This window comes from Ambystoma mexicanum, chromosome 9 (assembly GCF_040938575.1).
Source record: "Ambystoma mexicanum isolate Mex_15411 chromosome 9, UKY_AmexF1_1, whole genome shotgun sequence".
NCBI lineage: Eukaryota > Metazoa > Chordata > Amphibia > Caudata > Ambystomatidae > Ambystoma > Ambystoma mexicanum.
Genome location: NC_090931.1, coordinates 695743814 through 695768370, shown reverse-complemented (window position 1 = coordinate 695768370; position 24557 = coordinate 695743814). Strand labels below are relative to the sequence as shown.

At 42.3% G+C, this 24557-nt stretch overlaps 1 protein-coding gene across 4 annotated transcripts in view; it reads left to right on the top strand.

The window, feature by feature from the left end:
- Nucleotides 1–20287, top strand: part of ADAM23 (ADAM metallopeptidase domain 23) — a 742840-nt gene extending 722553 nt beyond the window's left edge. For 2 of the 4 annotated variants that reach the window (XM_069615576.1, XM_069615575.1), the window contains exon 26: nucleotides 11382–11563. In XM_069615576.1, the coding sequence (XP_069471677.1) occupies nucleotides 11382–11427 (46 nt within the window). In that variant the 3' untranslated portion in view covers nucleotides 11428–11563. Of the gene's footprint in view, nucleotides 1–11381 lie in introns of all 4 variants that reach the window. The other 2 variants (XM_069615574.1, XM_069615577.1) reach the window with 2 other exon arrangements.
- Nucleotides 20288–24557: the final 4270 nt, after the last annotated feature.

The following is a 24557-nucleotide window of genomic DNA, read 5'->3' as shown; positions in this document are numbered from 1 at the left end:
AAAGATATTTTCTGAACCAAAATGCTTTCCGATCGAAACATATTTTTTTAGAACTTGTTTTCAAATATTGTGCTAAAATATTTGACAAATTACACACAATGGCAGTCTCCAGAAAGCAATTGGGATAGTGCAAAATTCCTGAATGGCTTATGACATTAACATGTTGAGATATGGCATAGCAAGGATAGTCTAACAAGTGGGGCCGGAAGCTAATGTAGTTGGCCCCACCGCAGTAACATTAACATCTGTTAATACCCACACAGCGCAGCTGAGTGAGCATTTACAGATTTTGTGTGGGTCTTGCCCACTCAGGCCCTACCCTGTCTACGCCCCAACGAGGCTGTGATTCTGAGTCAGTGACAAGTTTATCAGTCTGCATGAGAGAGCCGAGATTGCAATATTTTTCAAATCTAGACAGCCTGGCTCACGTGTCAAGTGTCAGCACTTAACCATGAGCTAAATCCAGCGGATGATATTAGGAGTGTAGTGGGAGTTCTAGGATAGGCAATAAAACCATTCATAGAATACTACATAAGGCACATTCACTATACTAGAAATGTTGTAGGCATGTCTTTGAATGAGTAATGCCCATCAGCTTATAGAGTCCCCTGTACAATGCTTGATGACTCACTTTATTTGCACAGAGCTTCAAGACAATTTATTTATTTATTTTTGCATTTGTAAAGTGAGCAATACCCGCTCTAGTGACGGAAAGGGCTGGAGGGATAAGGAGAGCAGGGGGCACGCAGGTGTGAGGGAAAGCATTGGATACATAGGAAACAGGAATGGTTTCAGTGAAACAGTGTTGAGTTGTTTCTGAATGGCCAGCATGATGTTTCTGACTGCAAGTCTGGCGGCAAGACCTCCCAGAGACAGGCTGCATTGGTAGGGAAGCTTGATCCCCCAGCTTTCGTGCTCATGAATCGTGGGCTGGTCATAAGGTGGCTATAGATTGCTCTGGCAGATCTGGAAGACGTGTGTTTGGTGATTCTCTGAGAGAGGTAGGGTGGGGCAGAGTTCGAGAGGCAGCACTGGGTTTGCAGGCAGCACACCTATCATCAATACCACTAATAGCATCTCCAGTGAAACATCCAAGGCAGACCCAGATGTATTCTTAATGATTCCCCAGGATTTCTGGGGTTAATGGTTTCACATTGACATTTTAGGAACCCATGATTGTGGTCAGCACAAAAACTCGTTCTAAATGAATAGCTGGATGTATTGGGTCAAGACACGAGGACAAATTCAACGCAGGGGGGATCACGTCCCCTAGGGCAACAATTGATATTCATGTGGTACTACCTATAAAAGCACTGCCCTCATCCACCATGTTTTGCCTTTCAATTTTGAAGATTTAAGTAATCAGAAAAGTCTTAAGCAACATGTCATCAGGATGATGGGATGAGAGCAGAGAATCTATCTGAGCTGATTTTCAAATGAAGGGAGAAGGGATACAACTGACTGCGATTTTCGACAAAAGAAATAGGGCCAGCCTTGGTGCTGCTGGTTGATTGAGCTGCTAGAGAAGCAGATTCAGGGGAGAATCTAAAATCATATCTAATGCCATAACCAGAAGAGTTAGTGAGTGCGCACATGTATGTAAAAAGGGTACTTTTTATCTGTCCTCGTGCATAAAGTGGACTTTCACTGATGCCACTATTCAAGCAACAGCTGACTCTTGCTGACGCCTGCACCTCAAAATGCCCAAAAATAATATTTAGCACCTACAAAGGGCACAGACATCGGAGGCACACATGCTACATTGAGGTGTGTGGCCACATTTCACTGTGATGCCTTTAACTAGCTGCATATACGTGAAATCCTTCCTTCAGGTAAACTGAGAGAACTCTATAAATCTGGTCCTGTTTGTCCAAGTGATAACCCCTCATGAAAGCTTCCTATGTGGACACGTGTATCTCATTAGAGTTGCTCTCAGCCAGTGGAGAAACTTTGCTGAAAATGTTTGGGGGGACATGACATCTAAAGGAAAGGTGCCCCTGCCAAATGAATGGGGACACAATGGTGTGTCACTAAAGTTGAGGGGGACAAACACCCTTGTCCCCCCCCTAATATTACGCCCATGCTCTCAGCCATTCAACGCTTTCAGGAGAAGGGAGCTGTGTGGGCCATATATTTGCATGATGGCAGCCATTCTGTCAAGTATTCTTTTGCTATCTCTCAGAGCAATTGAACATCACTTTGAGCCTCATTATTAGTTTGGTGGTAATATTGCAGTAATTCTGTACAATTTCTAATAAAATCATTTACCGTCACCACCACTTAGTCTGCCGGAATCACCACTGGATTATGAATGATGGGGGTAAAGTGGTGTGAATAAGTAGGACATTATCGTGTTGCCACCTGCCTTCAGGGTAACTAGCAGGTGAGTTTTTCTTTAGGGAGTGCAGGACTGAATTTAACTCTCATGTTACTATGGGCATTGGCTCAGAAGTCCCCTTCTTTGGACTTCAGCCCTTCTGACTTTTCTCTAATCCCTAAAAAATACTCCACCCACACAGTTTCACGCACTGCATCGCTGCTTCTCTACCACCGCCAAGTAGAGGCATCATGTGGCACTAATGCAGCGATCGGGCACATCGATCACTATGCATCTGCTTTAAATGCATTAGGAGTGAGCAGTAGTTAAGGACCTCCTTAGTCCACAGTTTCTCCTCACTCTTGCAGCTGGAGTACAGAACTCTTGCTATTCACACTGGCGAATTGTCCAAAAGTAGATATCCATCATTGCAGGCAGCACACCTATCATATTAACAGGCTACACAAATTACAGCATGCAGCAGGTGTGCTCATCTTCATCTTAAGGAAATGCCACCCAGCAACCAACCACCCCAGAAGCATACATTGGATTTCAGATTTTAAGTGAATGCTTGGAAGGCCCTGCAACATCCAACCAACAAGAAAAGAGCTCTCGATACTTGCCGTGCAGAGCCCTACTCAGCGCAAAGGGCAACTGCCTGATATTCACAGTAGTGGCACGCAGGACCTGAGGAGATGGTCAGTTTATTGCAATCACTCCCTCTCTCTGGCATAATCTTCAAGAAGAAATAGGACTCGCCCCCAACCTGAGGTCTTTCAGGACAAAACTCAGGACACCCATCTGTTCCAACAAGACACATAAGTGGGTCCACCGCTGGAATCTAAAAAAAAGCACCAAAGAACAAATTAAGTTATGCAGTGAGTGTTCTACAAGTGAATAAACATAAACATAAAAAATCAGATTCCTCCCACTTCTAAGCACTGTGATAGAAGGTGTCATAAATACCCATTTTAATGGTTCCCAATCTATGAACCTCAGAAGGCTGAAAGGCTGATTCAGCACGGCCAGACAATCTTCATGGCTATGTTAACCTAAATAGCTAACAATTGATCAACTTCATTCCTGGGCTCATATAAGAGCAGTGACATCTTGTAATAGCTAAAATTGGATCTATGTGATCACTGCGACCACATGATTTATTTTTAATTAAACCCCCTTTACACCACATAGTTATGCAGGGGGGGACCCCCGCCAGCACCCCATAATTATATAATATACAATTCCCCCCCCGCATATATATGTGGTGTTAAGGGGCGTTTAAAAAAAAAAGTCGGTCATTTCGGCCATCGCAATTGTGAGGGCAACATTAGGTTTCACTTGAAATTCTATTTAAAGATGATACCAGCAATGTGTCTGACCCGCCTATCGGTAGAAATTTCAGTCTGAGGGATTGATTATTATCCCTGCGTGAGGCATGCCAACGGGTTATTGTCTGATGTGAAGAACAGGGTACTAGGTTGGAGAAAGGCCTTATTCCCAAGGATAATAAACACTCCTGAGGTCTTCAGTCCAAGGCTGTCAACCCTTGGCGGTAATATAAAAAAAAAGCACAGGGTATTCAGTTTCAGAATGAGTTCAATAATTTAAGCTTAGCGCATGCACGGGGAGGTCATTAGGGGTCCGGGAATGCTTGACTTAACTTCCTGAGTGAAGCGAATGCATTAAGGACAAATTGCTGACGTCCCTATTGACTGGGAATATTTCCATGCGAAGTTGCTAAGGCATTAGCACCCATTTGAGGGGATGGAGAATGCAGGGTTCTATTGAGTTTTGGGTGCTGCATTGCCATGGAGACACAGCATGAGCCGCAGTACACTGAGAGAGAAGGAGAGGAGAGGTGCCGGTGTCGGGGCTAGCTAGCCCTTTGATTGTAGACCCTGAGCTTCTATATGGGGCTAGAACCAAAGGACCTGGGGCTATAGCCCCCTGACTCCCCCCTAGCAACGCCTCTGCCTCTCTCTCTCCTACGACCAGTGTCTCGCCATTTGTAGCATGCTTTCTTCAGCCGCCCCAGTATTCAAAGCAGGTTAGCACCCCCACTCAGGTTCTTGCCTTGATCCTGGGTGCTAACTTCTCCCATGATCCCTGATGCTCCTGAACCCAGCTTCTCCATCTGATGAAATTGAAAACTGCTTTCTGCCCTAATCCACATAAAATGGTCTTGTTTATTTTTATTTCCATTGTGCCCAAAGCGTCAGCTGTCATCGCTGGGTGTTGATAGAATTATTGCCTCTGATCCACTGGGTAATACGGGATATTTTGAACCCAACACTCTCCTTATTACCCTAGGGCTTGCAGGATCATAATATCTCACATTCCCCATGGCTCAGAGCAATATTGCTTGAACATTGACTGCGTTACAAACATTCTGATTGGTTTAGAGGAAGTACAAAATGCCTCCCATGTGCCTTATCAACTGCTTAGGGTGCATGGAAAACCCGACTAAACATCCCAAGCAAAGCAACTGTGTTCAGGAGGGTGATCTGGTGCACCCAATACCTGGGAATGGTAGCCCAAAAGGATAACTGTAACGTTCCCACGGCATGCAGCAGCTATGATAACCTGACCTCACAGGGTGACACTGCGTCGGCTGAGCAGAGTGAGTGACTGCAAAAGCAGGGTCATTACCCACAAGGAGCAATGGAAGGCCGATGTACTAGTCCTCCGAAAGGTGAACGGCAGCAGGGGAGCTGCCAGACCAGCACACAGAGTATAAGATGACTCAGGATGGTTAGGTGGGGGTGGGTATTGGGAGCCAGTGTGAAGGCAGCTGGGGTTCTCACTATGGGGTTGACGGGCTGGAAAGGGGAGTCTGAACATATACCGTCTGACAGTCCCTGAATTTGCTCTGAATCCTTGATCCTGATTAGCTGTGCAGAAAGGTGATCCTTAGAGGAAGGGTGCTAATTTGGTTTACTTTGACCTATCGTAAAGATGACCAATAATGTTTACGTTTATGTTTATTAGGTTTATATCGCGCTTTAATCCAAAGCGCTTTACAATATAACAACAAGATACAAGAATAATGAAAGAAGCATATTTACAGTCATGAAACAAACGAATGAAACAATATGTAGAACAATTTACCTAGATGGCAGAGGGTGAGGGGAAGGGTGAGGAGGAAGGGAGAGAGGAGGTAATCAAGTGAAGATGAAATAACAATTTTCAGATTCAAATTTCCAAGGGGGTAGGAGGAGGGAAAAAGGGAAGGGGGCAGGAAGAGATAGGAGGGAGAATAGGGAAGTGGGGGAGGAGTGATGGTAGGGAAGGAGGTCAGGGGGGAGTGGAGAAGAAGAGATTTCAAGAAAGTGCGGAAGGAAATGTAGGTGGGGATTGAGCGGATTGAGAGAGGTAAAGAGTTCCAATGTAGGGGGTCCAGGAGCTGGAAGGAACGGAAGCGTGAAGAGGCGCATGGGGACGGGGGGACGGTGAGTAAGAAGAGATCAGCAGAGTGGAGAGAACGGGAGGGAGTTTAAAGTAAAAGGAGAGAAGAGAGATAGGGGGGAGCAAGGTCATGGAGAGATTTGAAAACCAGACGGGGGAATTGGAATTTAAGTTGGGAGTGAAAGGGAAGCCAGCCAAGGTGAGAGAGTGAGGAGGAAATGGAATCGCAAGGACCAAGGAGACAAAGAGTACGGATTGAGGAGTGGTAGAGGGATTTGAGGGGGCTAGGCGAGAGGCAGGGAGTCCAAAAAGGAGAGAAGAGCACTAGAAGATACTGGAGAAGATGAGGGAGGAGATTAAGAGTTTAGAGGCAAGGAAGGTGAGGGAGGAGCGGATCTTGCAAATATTGAAGAGATGGTGACGACAGGCTCGAGAGGTGAGAGAAATATGGTGGGAAAAGGAGAGGGAGGAGTCAAAGTGGGGACCTAAATTGCGAGCATGAGTAGAGATGGGGAGATTGGAAGGAGGAAAGTGGATGAAAGGGGGGGTGAAGGAAAGTGTGTTAGAAGGAAAGAAAAGGACTTCAGTCTTGTCGGTGTTGAGGGAGAGAAAGAGGGATGACATCCAATTTTTGATAGCCATAGGGCAGGAAGATATAGTAAGATGGAGGTTGGGAGTGAAGGAAGAGAAGGACAGTAAAAGTTGGGTGACATCTGCGTAGAAATGGTGAGAGATGCCGAAAGAAGAGATAACGGGGGCAAGAAGGGATTTATACAGTGAGAAAAGAAAAGGGCCGAGTACAGAGCCTTGGGGGACACCATAGTCCAAGGGAATGTTGGAGGAGGTGCGGCGGCCCCAGGAGACAGATGCAGATGTTTGCTAGGAATTTGATTTGAGCATGACCGCTCGTAGAGGGTCACCTGTTTTATCATCTCTCTATCGTTTTAGGATTATTATGCTGGGCTGACTATTTCCTTCAACCTTTATTATGCTATTGCACTATGCGCAGATCCTTCATCATGTTGTTATTGTTATTTAGCTTTTATATAGCGCCCTATATATCATTGGTATGATCTCAAAGCTTGTGGGTTGTGCGTTGAACGCTTTTGGGGACCGTAGTCCAGGCCAGTCGAGAGAGTAGGGTAGTATAGGGTGCTTGGTTGCGCTCAATATTTGTGCAGCTAATGTGATTTGCCTGATGGTAGCTGCATCCTAACACTAGTTGCAGTGGTAGTGAGAGATCAGTTGAATGTGTGCAGTCAGGTGGTTGGTCTCTGAGACTCTATTCTGGTGGCATTAGGCATGTGTAGGATGTTCATGTGTGCAGCTAGGCCGATTTATTTGTGGGGTATAGCTGAGTTCTAGCAGGATGTTGCTGTGTTCATGGAGTATTGTTCCTATGTGAGCAGCTAGGCCGAGGGGTGTAGCTGCACTCTATTGTGTGTTGGTGTAAAGTAGAGAGTAAGCATAGTGGAAGGAGAGGTGAGTGTCTGGAGTGGATGGTTTATTCTTATGAGCCCACTGTTCCAGGATTATATTCTGGATCTGTATGAGCTCGTAGTGGACATCTTTGTGTTTTGCGGTAGCTGCACTCTGAGGTAGATTCACAGCTTGGAGCGGAGAAAGATATGTTTACTCGGTCAGAGGGTCATTATTCTTAGGCTCAGCACGATGCATCTCAGGAGCCTGTTTTCTGAGTCACTGATTGTGGTTTATGTGCGTTGCAGGGTAGGATTAAGCAGGATATTTGGTAATAGGACAGGAGGTATTTCGCACCATTGTAGTCACACCAAGCCCATTTTCCCAGTCTCTGGTTGTGGTTTATGGTGGGTTGCAGGGTAGGTCTAGGCAGGATATTTGGTTGTATTACAGGAGGTATCTCGCACAAACCTTGTAACATCGAGGCAGTGACACTAAAGGACAGGCTGGACAGAAGAGTCTGGGCGTTTTGGCACATAGGTGGGATTGTATCTTAGGTATGTTGTTGGGGCAAGATATGGAGCTAAAGGGTATTATCAACTTGATGGCGCGAGAGGCTGCTAGGCTGTGTAGGAGACTCGGGAAGCAGAGAGTCAGCAGTTACATATCCTAGAGCCTGCAGGATGCTAAGGTTGCCATCTGTGGTATCCATTTCCTAATTCTGTCTTGGTGGCTTATTGGTTGCTTTCTGTGGACTCTTCGCTCGGTATCTCCAAAACATTTGTCCGCAGGCTACAATTACTTTCCAATGTGATGTCATTGAAGTCATGGTCCATAGTGGTGGTGGGTTTCAACGGCCTTAGATGGTCCTAATCAAGGTTCACGGAAAGAGCCAGGTTATTAGGTGTAGAGCTTTGCGGAAGGCCATGTAGTCATGGTTGTGTCGAATGTGCTGAGGGTGTGAGTTCCACAGAGTTGGAGCCAAGGTTGAGTAGGCGGACTGTCCAATCCTGGCTGAATTGGAGGCTGGAATCACTAGTAAGAGGGCAGTGCTTGACCACAGGGTGCGTGATGGGTGGTAGGGTGTAATCTTCTCTTGGAGGTATGATGGGCCGGTCTGACATGACATGTTTGGAAAGTAGCAGCTGGTTAGATGACATTTGACTTTCATTAAAAAAAAAGTTTGCTGTTTCTACTTGGAGATAGTCATTGGCTACTATTTAATCTTGGGTGGCATCCATAATTCTTTCCATAGCCTTCCCATCTGGGGAAAAAATCCAGTTTTATATCTGTTACATTGCATCATTCAATTGGCTTAAAGCTGTCCATCATCTCAAGATATAATATTGGGAATATTGGGAAGAGCGGTCGTGATTGAGGCCATGCGGTCCTGTTGGCAAGCGTGAAGAATGAAGTCCACTTGCCTTGCATAACACGTCACAAACCTATGTGAAAATATTTATTTTAGGCTGCTGCAATTTATCCGGGAGGATAGCTCAGAGGCCATGTATTTGTCTTGAAAATGCAGAGCAACACAGGTTCAAAACCCAGTTCAGCACTCAGAGACTGGTCTCCGGTGTTAAGCACCTTATAAAAGGTTAACTGACCGTCTCAACGCTGGAGTTTTTACTTTATTGTGTTGATAAATTATCCAGCAGGTTACATTTTTGCAGGATTTCCTCTCATCAAACTAAGGGCCTGATTCACAAAGCGGTTTCCTATGGGATTGTGCCATTATAAAACACTTCTATGAATCAGGCCTTAAGTAAAAAATCTTATTTGTTTCTAAAAAATCTTTTGTTTTTATCTGCAAACTCAGTGAAATCTCGTGCTTTACTGACACACATCCTATTAATTGGTTGTTAACGGTTTTATATCAAGCGATTTCACCGGATGTGTACTTTGAAAATAAATTCAGGATTTTACCATTTCGCAGAAAGTCAATAAATATGAATTGTGCCCACACCCCTACCCAAAAATATTTTTTTTGTTTTTATTTATTTTTTTATTTTGCAACATTTGATTTATTACAAACCTTTTTTTGCAATAAAAACAGGAGCCATCCATCACATTTCAAGTCAGTATTAAAACATAATAGCATCATACAACGTAAGAGAGGAATTTTCCCCAATATTAATAGTTTGCTTTGTGGTGTGTGCGCGAGACACACCTCCAGCACAAAACACATGTATTCTGCAAGGACCTGGAGGGATGCCTCGCTCTGTTTTCTTCGTTCTGCACTTTTGGAGCATAGACTACATTCATCAAAAAGCCAGACACCTGTCCAGTCTTGTTCTTGTATGGACTATAAGTAAACACTGACACTTTTGCATATTGCTATCCAGGGTTCTCAAATATTCGATCTGTGTTGTTTCATTTGCCCACAAATTCCCGGCCTGCTGAATCGTGATTTTCTCGCTTTTTGTGGTTGTTTTGGGGTCATCCATACGCCTGTTTAACCTATACCCCCATTGCCCACCTCTGTGTCCCCATAATGATTTTCACTTACCCTGGCGCCCCCCTCCGTTTTGGGGGCAATCTCGATATACCAAGCTCGAATTCTAGGGTTTTGCAAGTGGAGTCCTAGGATTCGCAATACAGTAGTAGGCTTAATCAATGAGGTGTGGTCTGCTGGAGCTTGAGGTCAGGCAACAGGTGCTGAGCTAAATGACACCCGTGGATTCCAATCCGCACAGCTTTCTAATTAGTGGTGGTGTGCGCGTGGCAAAATCCTGATAGGGCACGAGGAGGCCACGGCAATGGTAGCACTGTCTCAGGATCAGAGATGTTCCCAGGTGATTCTGTGAAGTCATTTTGCACGTGGCTACTTGGTCAGCTTGTGTCACTCCAGCCAATTGCCATGTTCTCATGAATGATATATTAGACCGGGCTAAGGCCTTCGCGGTCTTAAGAGGGGAGCACATACAGGGTTATTGTTCACTAAATGCATATTTCAGGGAACTTTCAAATTCTTGTTATGTGTTTTTTTTTGCATGCCAACCTGGTGGCAGTAGTGGTGCACATGCCCAGTGTTACAATTAACTGCATGAGCCCCTTGCTTGATGCCCCACATAAGGCCAGATTTCGGGGAGGTTGCACTTAACTCTTGTTGTTGCCTTGTACTGTCTTGCTATATATTGGTATAGGCTCACAACATGCAAGGCGACTGGACAGTGTTACACCATTTCGACTTCCATATTGTAGACTAGAGTTGATTTGTCCTATTGGACCAGTACAAACATACATTTTGTTAAAGCTACATGTAAGCATTGTTAAACGCCACTGATTGTGTGAAGAGTACATTTCTGTCCAGTCCTCTTGGAGGTTACTGTCTCAGTATATGCTGTGTATCACAGAGTTATTAAGAATGAGGTGTGCCCTGTTCCATAGTATGGTAAGGGCGCGCAACTGAGGCAGACATTCTACCACCAAGTGTTTTCCTTAAACAACTAATACCAATCATGATTTTCCAAAGATATGCATCTTGTCCATTGACAATCGAATTATACAAACACTCTGATCCTTGGGCCTCACACCCTAAGGGCCTTTGCTGATAATCTGAATGGTCTGATAGTTTTACCCTTTTCACATTTGTCCAGTTTTTTTTTTTACCTTCAGGTAATGAAACCCAAGGCCAGTATTCGCAAGTCTCTGACCTTTAAATATTTATTCAATCTTCTAATAGGGGTTTCATCTTAAGAGCCAATCGTTGAGATTAGAGCGACCCAATAGGAGAACAAAACGAGCAAAAAGAAGTCCCTGTGACCATTTAAAGGTCATTAAATGTCGCAGAAGTTGCATACAGCTGGTGCCTTTGCATAATATGTCGGCTGCTCTTCTGCTCAGTGTCCTCCTGAGTAGGAATGGAGCATACTGAGAAGTTGCCACTGTGCACCTAAATGTTCCTCACTGATCAGTTTGTAGTCCCGGACACCCATGATATACTCTAGGATACACATTGACATTGATTTGTACGTGTTTCCGTCATAGTACATTTTTACATCTGTATTTGACCCAGTGATGAAAGACCTCAACACTGTAATCCATCTCATGCCCAAATCTATTCCACATCAAATGAGTGCTGTAGTTTTCTTGACCTCCCAAAATGGGTGGTAAGAGTCTGCCTCAAGGTGAGCTGATTACTTAACTATGGGCTAGGCACAACATATATGCCATTATTGCATGACTAATGTTTTGTGTTTTTGTCTTCTTTTGATCTGCTTTTGACGCGCACTGGAAGAAATGTCAAAAAGAGAAGATACGACCCAAGCCAGTCAGGAATTTGATGCCATCAGATCAGGAACAACGTGGTCCTTATCCTTTGTGGATTCCAGGTCGGAGGCCTTCGACGCTGCAGTCTGCACAAGAACCACTGGCTCTGCTGAGATTAACAACACCTGTGCTGGTGACCATGGACCTTTACTTGGGGTGTCAAGGTTGGCTGGAGGGCGAGAGAACACTGTCCTTTTTGGAGATAGGTTCATATGTGCTCACCCTCTACCTTCATGAAAATAACAAAATATTGAAATAATGCAAATGTTACGCATAGTACAGTTTCAGCCTAAAACACTTATTTTTAAACTAGGGAGAAAAGCAATCACGCGCAATAAACCATTCAACTAAAATAAACATTAAAACAACAGGAGCTGTTTTTTCCATACATTTGGGGCTCAACACCTTCCAAGACGGATTCGCATGGCAACTTTTTCTCACTGAGAAAAATCAATGGCATGAAAAACAACTTTTGAAAATAAACCCATGAGTTTAAGCAGCATGGCAGAAATTATAATGAAAAAGCTCACAATGACAGCCTGAGAACACTCAACAAAGTCACACGAGATGAAGAAGAAGATTTAACTTGGGCTACTGTGTTGGTGCTGCAACAGTGTTTTATACTGCCGGGTAGCTAGAAACTTTGCCCAGATGTGACAAGCACTCTACTTCCAATATGGCGTTGTCCCTTCTTCCACCTCCTATGGGGGTGAGCCAGTCCACCAAGGATCCAGCATCCAATAGAATTGCATTGCCTATCCCGGAGAACCTTCAGGCACAAAGCGTCTTATTGCATTGCAGCTGTTATGGGTCTCAGTAAGAGGGTGGTGTTGGCGAAATACAGGTTCGATGGGGTGGTCCTCACGCAAGCTTCAGACTCTGACACATCACTGTTACCGGTGGAAGGATATCATGCTGAGACATTCCATGTGCACTGTACGTTATGCACGCGGCACTTCGATTTGGTCATCGGGGCTCCGCCTCCACTGATTTTCTCGCATGTTGTATAGCTGGTGCTCTGGGCTTGCACACAGAGACTGTATAGCATGCGTCTACAGGGAGTTCTGGCACAACGCAAGTGTGAGCTGCAAAGTGTATGCTTGAAACCAAAAGAAAATCCCCTTCCCATTTATAAATATTATATATATATATATGTAAATATACATATATACATATTAATGTAAATGCATATGTATGTAATTATAGGTATGTTTTGAATTAGTTCTCTGCTAATGCTGACTCTCTGTATATAATGTACGAACTGAGACACACCTGCAAATTATCACTAAAGTGCCAAGCTCTAATATGTTGCTTGTTAATTTTCTGAAAATCGTTTTTCCTTATTTTATTACACAAAAGGAAATACACTTGCTCATTTTTCTTGCACACTTCTAACCTTTTCTTCTTTCATTGTTTCATTCTTCATTGTTTACTTTTGCTGCTCTTTCTTTCTTTCTCTCTTTCGCTCTTTCTCTCTTTCTCTCTCTCTCGCTCTCTCCTTCTCGCTTTCTCTGTTTCTCTCTCTCTCTTTCTTTCTTTCTCTCTTCCTTTCTCTCTTTCTTTGTTTCTTTCTTTCTTTCTTTCTTTCTTCCTGTCTTTCTTTCTTTCTTCCTTTCATCCTTTCAAGCTAGCTTTCTTTCTGTCAATATTAGTCACTATTTCTTTATCTATTTTTTTTATCTGTTTGCGTTATTTTCCCTGTAGTGCTCATTTTTGTGACCTTTATTTATTGCATTTTAATCCATTGTGTATTGTCTTCATTCTTTCTTGTTTGCACTCCACACCTTCTTTTTCCTAGCTATATTCTATGTGCATAACTCTCTTCTACATATCCTATGCGTTATTTACCCATTGCCTGCCTCCCGAGTCTCTTAAATGTATGAGAAACAAGCTTAAGTAAGCCTTAAACTTTCTGTAGAGAAATGCTGAAAGCTTGAAATGGGCAGATGCTTTTTTTAATCCATTTTCCTGCTTAGTGTTTGATTTACAAAAGCACTTTTGAACGGGAAAATCCCCACGGAAAAAGGCTTTTTAAATCAGACCCTTAGTGACTCACATATTTTCATAATTGTTTGGGGAATTGGTTGAGCCACACTAGGTATTTGTATATTGCATAGTTACTCATCTCGACACAGTGCAAACATCTTGTCATCAGTTGGAGCTCAACTCATACTACTGACTTATACTTTCCCCAATGGAGTTTTTCCACATGCCGTTATGTGACATTCAGATGCGATCACCATTTTGCCCCCATGACAAATGGAAGTCTTATGTGAGGTTGTACATTTAGGTCAAGCTTCACTTGGGTCTCAATGCTAGTGATCCAATTATTCTTCAACAGAAAACATTAAAAATATTTATAGCTTTGATAACACTCTATATTTACTGTATCTCCACTTGAGTCCCAAAGATAACCCTGGCCCATAGAGAAATTCAAAGGATCAGAGCCCATAATGCATTGCTAGCTACACCGGCTGAAACAATCAAGCACAGAATGTACTTATTTGTTTCAATTGTAACTCATTGATTGCGCTCAGGGCATACATATGTCCCAAAACCTGGTCCCATTTTCATGAAGGATGTATAAATGTATGGCCTAGTTTGCATTGGGACACGCAAAGTCCTTGCATTCTGGGCCATCTGTTGGTTGGCAGCCAAACGTAAGAAATTGAACAGGGATTTCTGCAAACAAGCCAAGTATTAATTTTACGGTTTAACCCTTGGTGTGCTTTATCAGCAGGTATGGAATATGGGTAAGACAAACACAGCTGGCATTATCAAATTAGTTTTTCTTTTCAACATGTTTGGTTTTGGCGGGAGCAAAAGCAATGGCCGGTCCGTCTCTGGGAAGGTGTTTTGGTTGGACACTCACTGCCTTCTTGCTGGGACGAACAGTATTGCTGGTGTGCTCCTTTCTCAGGTTCTGTTTTGGACCCCAAACTCTGAATGTGAGTCAATATTGCTAAGGGCAGAGGCGTTGCTAGGGGGGAGAGGGATAAGGGAGCCATAGGCCCTGGTCTTTTGGTTGTAGCCCCGGATAGAATCTCAGGAGCTACTACCAAAAGGCTAGCTAGACCTGAGTCCCGACAGTCCTGACATTAGCGTAGCCCGGGTCTTTTCTAGACCTAGCAACACCCCTGGCTAAGGGTTCAGTGTTTCTCCTCCAGCATCTCCTGTAATTCACGACCTTGCAAAAGAATTCAAGGTCGAGAGATTAGACGTCTTCCAAATAACAACAACATACACTGAACGGGTTGATCAATCATGAGACATCCCTTATTTTTACACAAGAAGCAATGATTGCCTCCGATCTCACCTTTTGCAGAATCTAAATAAAATATAATGATAGTGCTAAATGTATGCAAAGTATCATATGCTACCTTGGGTAAACATATTTATACATCAGATGTCCTGTTTGTCTATCAAAACTTGATCAAAGATCAAGCGATTTATGTGTGTCACTGGGAAAATCTGGGGCCAAAACAAGCCTGTTGTGCACTGTGAAGGACTGACTCTCAAATTGGATGTTAGACGTCCACACTATTATACACCAATCCCTGATATGAACATTTGTAAATGTTGTTTTTATCACAGTATAAACCTATAATCCTGGTAATGGCCACAACTGACAAATAAAACCAGAGCAGTCCAATCATTCACTCAGTCCATTTGTTGGTCAAAGGGATATAAAAACTTCTGTTTCTTTTGCTTAGTACTCACTTTATACATGTTTGCCTAAGTATTATCTTTAGGAATGAGTTTGTGCACAAAAACATTTTAAATAGAAAAGCATTACTTCAGAGAAAAAACCATGAGTTCATTTTACACAGTATCCGTTGACAATATTCTTCGGCATAGGAGACACATGTTTGCATCTTTTGGCACACAAATCATCTCCCAGAGGCAATGAGTCCCCTCTATATCCTTATGTGTGTTGGTGTTAATAAGATTATTCGGAACAGGCTGAATCCATAAAACAGACAAACCGAAAAAAAAGTCTATATACCTATATCTTTATCTTAGTTGGAACTTAGCCTGATGAGAAAAGGAGGGGCATCATGAGGTTGCATGCTGCCCCACAGGCGGGCGGGAAGCGTACACAAGTTTTGGGTTAAGAGAAGTGGTTAGAAAGACACGAGCATTGGGTTTGTGCTGAGACCGAAGAGTAGCAAAAAAAAGGGGGAAGGGTAAAAACTATATGCATATTCATTGTGGGTGAAGAGAAGCACTGCGGGAGGGAAACACGTGAGATGAAGGCAAAATAGGTGCAGCACTCAGCGGTGAGAGGAATCTGGGAGTGTGACAGCGAACTCCCCTTTTGAGACAGTTCAGACTGATTTGCAAATGTTTTCTTCTGGTACGGCACAGAGAGCTAAAACCTGATTAAGATCCTCCAGAGTGACTTACAGTTCATTCAGCAATCAATACCAGATATTTGAGCTTGTGTTCATTCTCAGCAGAAGATTTACCACATAGTTGTCTAAAAGAATACTAACAAGTGTAACTATTGAGGAAAAAAAACTTTCAAATGCAATTTAACTAAATTAAAAAACGACATGGACCCACTAGCATGTTGACTATTTGGGCCCAGAATTAGTAAAAATGTAAAAGAATATTTGCAGACATACTGCTTTAAAAATACTATTCAGTGAAGAGAAATTGGAAATACCCTTCTACTCTGGTACACAACGTTGGACAAAGATGTGCATCACTTGCATTAAAAAGTTCAAATTAAGTGAATTGGCATGTCAGCAGGTGGTCTCCACTTCATCTTGGGGGGCATCCCACTAAGTGACACCTGGCATAGTTGAAGGTGTAGTAAGGTATACTTTAAAAAAACATACATTATACAAGGAAAGGCTGCTGAAAATGTCTGTATGATACTTAATGGACCCCCACATCAGAGGATCCCTTCAAGTATGTGCACACCCCTTTTCTCAGTTTAAGCCTATGTTCCTCAAAAAAAGGAACACATCTTTTTGCTTTCACTCATCTTGACACAAGAAAACACATCACAGAAAGAACTCCAATGTCCCTAATCAGTATCTCTCTCCCTAGGGAACCATGGTTGTAGCGCCTTTCTAGAAGGATAATGTAAGATCCTTAATTTGAATTTATTAACAGAATTAACAATGACCAAAATAAGATAAACAACAAGAAAAATATTAAAGATGTTCAAGCCCTATATATTCAAAGGGAGATTCTGGATTATTTTTTTAGGCTACCCAACGAGTACTTACAGTTCAGGAAATACTAATTCTTAAGAAGGAAGCACCCTAATCATTCTCAGATACTGTGCTGCATAAAGGTTGAACAGTTCCTGCAGACCTCAGTACCAAAAGGAACTGTCCTTCTTGGATCCATCTTTCCCAGTCACAGAATATAACCAGGTTACAGTTTCTTAGCTCACCATCTACTCTCACTGGGCTTGTCATTCAACAGCGACCTATAGTTCTACTCTCTTCCAAACATATTGCTGATCACCACTTTTTCATATTCTACAGTCATTTTAGATGGTGCTTCCCAAGACCTGTATATTTAACTTTCGGTTCTCAGGAATGGAATTCTGCAAATTCTCACGCCTTCCGACCTGATGGTGTCTTATCGGCAGGCAGAAATGTGGTTCCAAAGAGATCCGCTTGGTGGTATGGAGTCCTGCATGTTGCTGGCTCAAGATCCTCAATTCAGTTTACTGCCATATGTTCATTTTAATTTTGATAACTGTTTCATTTCTTAGGGACAATATGACACTTGTAGGGCACTATAGGGAGCCAAATACACCAGTGTGACTGATTCACAGAGCGTTTTCCAATGGTATTGCAGAAATATAAAAAGCTTCCGTGAATCAGGCCCTTTATGTTTCCAATTAAATTAGGGTGGATCTGCATTTTTGACATCTTGATTTAAAAATGCCGCTCGGCATGTCCCATGCGCCCAGCACAAGGATGGCTCTTACAGTTCAGTGATGCGAAATGACCAGGTGGTCTAATGTGGATTCCCTAAACCTCTGAAATACATGAACATGTTTAAATCCAGTCTTCTGTCAATGACCTAATAAAGTATAGGGTCATTTCCAAGTACATATATGTGTGCTACATCTGTATGGCATTATTGGAGTAGGTATGCAATAGGGAAGTCCGTGGCAACTTGAAGTTTGAATAAGCCAATTAAAAGCAGCAAGAGGGTTGAAAATAAACGTTTTTTTTTGTGAGATGCTTTTATACATTTGAATGCTCGGTTGGATGGAAATGTCTCTTCGAGTACATTGCTTCCCTTGTCTTCTGTTTAGTTTTGTACATCATTTGTCACATTGCTTTATTTGTGTGGTCTTGTATTTGTGTTTTTTTCACCAGCTTCCATCCTGTATTTCTGGCCAAGTCTCATTACATGCAGTGCCACATTTCAAGAGTAGTAGCTTTCAAAAACAGTCCTCTCTTCCCTAGGGAATGTAAATAAAAAAACAAAATACAATACTGACCTGCTCCAAATTATATAAAGTAAAATTCCACAGGATGGGTTCTTCCAATCTCAGATTTGAAGCAGCAATACCCTAATATGAAGTTTTGTTTCGCATTGCATTGCCATTTGGAAATTAACCAATGTAATCGCATACTTCACACTCTCTCTCAGTTACGTTTTAAGCTACTCTATGAACATTTTGGTTTGCACTGGAGCACAGTAACAATGTGATCATGACAAATGCTTGTCTGCAATTGATTTTCGCTGTGTCATTACTACCTGTGTAAAATACACTTTGCTGCATTTCATACAACGCCATTGTACGCGTGCGATACAATGTTAGCAACCAGACCACAGTGGTCCCTTTACAGTATGTTATGTACATAGAATTGCATGTGTCGGTGTAAACTTTTTTTACACCCACACTCCGATTGGGATTCTCAGCTTTACAGAATAAGTCTGCGCTCTGCTTCAGGGCGAGGCCTTTGTAATCACGCTGTATGCATTGCTTGCAAGAAAATGGCTGCCGTACGCCGTGACTTGCGTAGTCTCATAATAATGCGCTGTCGTGATCTTGGTTACAGTTTCAAAAGCTCACGCTATAGTGGAACTCCAACCCGGAATCGGTTTGGCCAAGCCCGTAACACATGTATACTCGCTCAATTTCTTTCTGGCTATGAAAAGGGATTATCTGAATTATTGCTCAGCATTAACTAACTGCAATGCCCTCTCGGCCGCTATACTTTTGCTGCATTGTATGATAATCTTTGACAGGAAAATGTAAAGTCAGTATATGGGCCATACTGTTATGCTGCATGTGTCCCACAAAATGTAGGTCATTCTTTTGTCTGAGCACTCTATTAGAAAATAATGAACAACTATATGCGTATATATATATATATATAATGTGTGTGTGTGTGTGTGAATATATATGTATATATCAAAATATACATCTATATATAATGCATACACCAACACGTGCATGTTAAGAAACAAAAGAAATACTATAACATAGACCTGGAGTTTTAAAATGTTTTCTTTACTATGCAAAGATGGGTATTGCACAACGTTAAAATTCAAAGACAAATGTCTGAGGAACTTTACAAAATGATACTTGAATTTATTTTTAATTAAAGGCTCTCATGTTTGATAATTATTGTTGCTTCCACTGTTAATCTTCCCTTTTGCAATACTTTGTAATTATTTTTTTAAGCGTTATTGGATGTTTCTGATCTTTTTTGTTTTGTTTGGTGTTGCCATTCAATTTGGAATCCCAGTGCCTGCCGGTGAATGGGAATGTTGACAGTCTTTACCCCGCATCTCTTTTGATCAGGGGTCTGCAACCTTTGGCTCTCCAGTTGTTTTGGACTACAATTCCCATCAGCCCTAGCCAGCATTGTGATTAGTGAGTGATTGTAGGCTCAATAGTCCATAGCATCTGGACACCAGTAGGTTGCAGACCACTGCTTTAGATTAACAGGTTCAGGGGTGGGGGCTTAGGAACCCTCAAAGATATGAGAATGTGCTTATGTTTTAAATCGGATGATCTTGCTTCGTAGTTTATAATTTTATGTTATGAAATGACTGTGCTCACATCATCACTCATCTTGCAAGTAGAGCCTATTTAGCTCGAAGGCTGGCATTTTCTGTGTCTCTATTCGTCCATTTAAGAATAGGCAGTGTACGCCTTTTGTGGCTGCTAATGCCAGTTGAACTGCACCTAAACCACTTACCTAGTGGAGCACTCTACTCTGGAAACTTAGGGCCTCATTACAAATCAGGCGGTCCGGAAATAACGATGCAGTAAACCCGCCGCCACCGTTATTTCCGGACCGCCTGATCCCGACTCCTGCAGGCAGGAGGTGATGTTCCCACCAGGTTTGACGTGGCGGGTTTAACACCGCCCGGCCTGCAGGCGGACGAGGAAACACCGGCAGCATTACGAGATGCTGCCGGTGTTTCCATGATCCCCATTCCCATTGAGACCCATAGTCCCATAGGACTCAATGGGAATGGGGATTAACACCATTCCGCCTCCGTGATTCCTGGAAAACCGGGGTTGTAATGCCCTGGTAACTCCGGGAATCACGGAGGCGGAATGGTAATACGAGTCCGGTGGCAACCAGGCGGTTTTACCGCCTCGGTTACCGCCGGACTCGTAATGAGGCCCTTAGTGTTCCTCTGTCTCTCGGACATTATCAAATAAAAGGACTCCAAATCCGGATTATGTTGATGTTGTCATGCAGGCAATGGAGACGATTTCTCGACAGAGTAGAGTGGCTCCCCAGGTAGACCCTTTCAGGGTTTTAGATAAAAGAGCACCTTTAACCCACTAGATTGTAAATGGGTCTATTTCCTTACCCGGATGATGTTTCATGTCTGTTAAATGGACTTTAAATAAAAAAAGAAACATGACTATTCTCTCTGTGCATTTCATTTAGGCTTACTTATTTAAGATGTTATTGTTTGAAGCAAAAAACATTACACAAAGGAGATTACTGGTTTAACAAATCATAGCACACATCAATTTTAAGCAACAATGCCACAGTATAATTGCTTGTAAACACAGATGACAACATTAGCATCAGTCCAATTTCATTATTGCTCTAGAGTCTAGACTCTAATATTGCCTGTTCTATAAATAACATTAATTAAACTCATTGATGCTGACAGGCCAATTGCATAATAGGAAAATTAGTCATGGTGACTTAATAGGAGCCCTACCTGTGAGATTAATTAATCTGAGACTGTCCCTTCAAACATTTGTTGTTTGCAAAAAGAAAGGGTTCTGATATTTCTCAATCCCCAGCATTATGTAATGTGATTTAAAGTGGCCTTACCCATGTAGCAATCTGTTTTATATTTCACTAGAAGATCTTTGCGCCTGGCCTTGGACAAACTAACAGTGAGAAATTGGACCACTACCGATGTTTCCTGTTAAAGTCATGATGGAAAGTTGTAATTCAATCAATCAATTCATCTTTGAAACCAACTTTTTTTTCTGAATATGGAAACCTATGACAGTAGAGTCCATATAAAACCAATATACAAACAATTCATCATTTATTAAGCTAATCCTAGTAAAATAATGTGCTACTTTGACTGTAAGCAGATTAATGAACATACTGATTAAGTAGGACATTAGAGAAGCATCAATGCACGATCATCAGATAGGGGCAAAATGTTAAGACAAATCATACTGCATTGTACATTGTTTGGATACAGCAATAAAAAGCTTCCCAAGGCGATCAAGAAAAGCACACCGATCTTTGTAAAACCAAAACAGCACTGTTCTCACATAGAGGGCATTACTGGGAGCAAGTAAACAAAGACTGTAAATATTACATAACTTTAACTAGTACTCCCAACTGGGTTACACCGATGAAAAGGTATTCACACAAACCACATTCGAAAAAGCAATACGATAGTAATCCTTAAAACTATTTTTAGAAAGACGTCCATCATTCTCTCCGTTGGCTGCAGCTCAAGATGAGACTGAAATGTGCTAATCAACCAGGCCTTGGCCATAGGATACTGCCCCATCTGGGACAAGCAGAAGGTGAAGCAGAGCTGCTCTACATTGTCAAAGATGTAAAGACTGTAGAAGTGGCCATAAAGTTTGTCTTGTCTATTGATAATGGGTTGTATTCAAATAGTGTCTTCTAAATAATCGAAACCTGCCACCTCAAGAACTGAGAAGAGTTCAGCTGCCCAGAGAAGATTTTCATTTGTTATGCACAATTTGTAAAGGAGAGCTGTCAAACTGCTGTTCCATATATCACAATATGTCACACTATAGATTTAGCTCAAGCTTTATAAAGTTTGGTTATGGGATCTAAAGAATGATTGCCAAAGTGGCTAGCATATTTAGAACAGCCCTAGATGCCTAAATCATTAGAAATCGTAGTTTTGAATGTTCAGTTTGCACTTAAGAGAATCTGAAACCTGAAACCCTCATGTAGGTGTAAACATGTTCCTATTCCAGCTTTTCCAAGTAAAAAAAAAGATTAGTCACTGTTTTTCTTCCCCAGAATGATTATCTACAATTTTCGATATTCACTGAAAGATCTTGTAAGGCTCTGGGGGTTCTTGTCATCAAGGCTGACCTGCCTGGTTAAGGTAAAATGGCAAGATGATGCCTGTCTATTCGTGGAAAGTCTATAGTGGCTTGATTTAAAACTGAGCCTATGGAATTAATGTAAAGATAAAAAATTGCTGGTGCAAATGCACAGCTGAGTATCCCATGACTAACAGGGAAAGCAGTAGAACATTACCCCTTATTGCAGTATCTAACTGTGAAAGAACTATAGTTGAGAAGATCTTTCAAAAGTGATCCTCAATAGCAGGTCTCTTTTTATGCAATCCATTATCATGGTTAGATCGGTTATATGTGATTTTACAGATGGAAAATAATTCAGAGTGGTAAATTTAATCATGACCAAAATACCAAAAACCACCAAATGTATTTGTTTTTAATTTGGGGGTGTCACCCCCCAAGACCCCGATTTTGTATCCTTATAATGCTACCCCAGCGCCATTCTGACCTAATTTAACTTCTTACCCCACTACCATATATATATATATATATATATATATATGTATATGTATATATATATATAGATATAGATATAGATTTAGATATATATTTTAAATATTTCCAGTGTTTTTCGGTATAATGGTTTTCGGTGAAGTGTACCATTCTGAAATGCTTTCGGCAAATTGACTGTGTACCGGGTAGATCACTGAAACTAACCTATAGTGAGGTTTTCTTTGCAAGACGTATTCAATGCAGATTAAATGTGAATTGAAAATCTACCTGGCTGTGTGGAATATGGCGGTATAGGAGCTGAGTTCCCTAACATAGGGCTTGGGTTACCCTCTGGGGGACTTCATAGAGCTCTGAACCACCCGCATTTTACTTTGTACAGTTGCAGAGACAATGCCTAACTCCAAAGGAAGACATAGGTCAGCAGGTCCCCAGATCCAATAAAAAAAATTGGAAGCCTAGCAACAACAGCAGGGTATCTGCCGCTGATATGGAGGCTTTGCCAGAGCTAGCAAATGGACTGTGCTGAGGTTGCAGCACAGGATAAGGATAGAGCTGAGAAGAGAGCCCCTATGGCTTACCTTAGGAAGGAAATGAAGGTTCTTAATGTGAGGGTGGACAAAATAAAGGGGATAGTAGTATACTATGAGTGTGAGCTGCCAGCCATCAGTCAAACGTTGATTTGATGACAAAAGACATAGGGCCTCATTACCCGGATGGCGGTATTAGCACATGGACCAAGGTGCTATTAGCACCTTGGTCCATGCGGTAAAATACCGGCACCGCCTTGGTGGAAGGGGGAATTACCGCCCCATTCCAAGGTTGGCGGGGCGGTAATTCCCCCTTCCACCACTGCCCTTCCCCATTCCCATTTTTGCCCCATAGGGCATAATGGGAATGGGGAAGGTGCTAATTACGGCACCGCAATTTTGCGGTGCCGTAATTAGCACCAAGGTCCCTTAGCAGGTTGGTTTTTAATGCCTGCAAAAAGCAGGCGTTAAAGCACCAACCCGCTAAGGGACCTCGTAGTAAGGTGGTAATGGTTAACGGTCACCGTTACCATTAACGGTGACCGTTAACCATTACCGCCATCCGTGTAATGAGGCCCATAGTCCTACAGGAAGCGTCAAAGAGCGGAAGATTCAAAATGGAGGGACATGAAGCCTTCTTTTTGTAAGGTTATGAGAAAGGAGAAGCAGAGAGGAGCAAAGCCATCAGTCAAACTTTCATTCGCCCCAGGATCAAAACATATAGAGTACCCTTAGATCTCCACTAGGACTGAATATATTTTGAAAAAAGGAGTGAGGATTGCCAGATCACTTCACGGAGCCATTCAAGTGATAATGGAGGATAATCCCAAGAAGAGATTGCTGTCAGGCTAAACCCTGCATCCTTCAATTAGGAGGCTTTCCTATGCCCACTTCAACGCACTTTCCCTGGTCTATTCTTTCACCCTTGCACCTCCAACAGACCCTCAGATAGTTTAGTTATAACCGCAGTCAAACCTTTTGACAAATATTAATAGCTACCCCACTCTGGCATTTCACAATCATGGGTTGTTCTTGCTTTTTGGTTCTCTCGTGCATCGCTAGATTGCTAGCATGATTTCTGGGAGGCTAGAACGTGTGCAGCGCAGCCTTCACTTTAACCGAGACCCAGCAGGGCTCTATATGCATTTTCACTTTAACCTAGTCCCAGCAGGGCTCTATATGCATAAGTCCATACGCACCTTACATCAGGGGGCTGACAAGGTACAGCTACATAATAATCATATAGATAGCTCAATTGTACATTATACAAAATGGATGCTGATTAGGGTTTTAGAAAGAGATACATTCTGGACTGACATTACCATTGAGGTACGACCCTTCACTCCACAATCCTGCTTTAAAAACATTCATACTTCCTCGTCTTACACCTTCTTGCTGTCTCCAGCCAAGGATACAAACCTACCACCCTAAACTATCTAACAAAGCCGAAGGAGCTACCTGGCTTGCAAATCACGTGACACAAACTGAAACTTAAGAAATTAGAGGCTGGAACCATGGCTGTGCATCACTTAGAATGTAAATGCCTGAACAATAAGTCAAGCAAAAGAAATGTATTTATATTTTTTTTAGGGAGAACAGGAATAATATG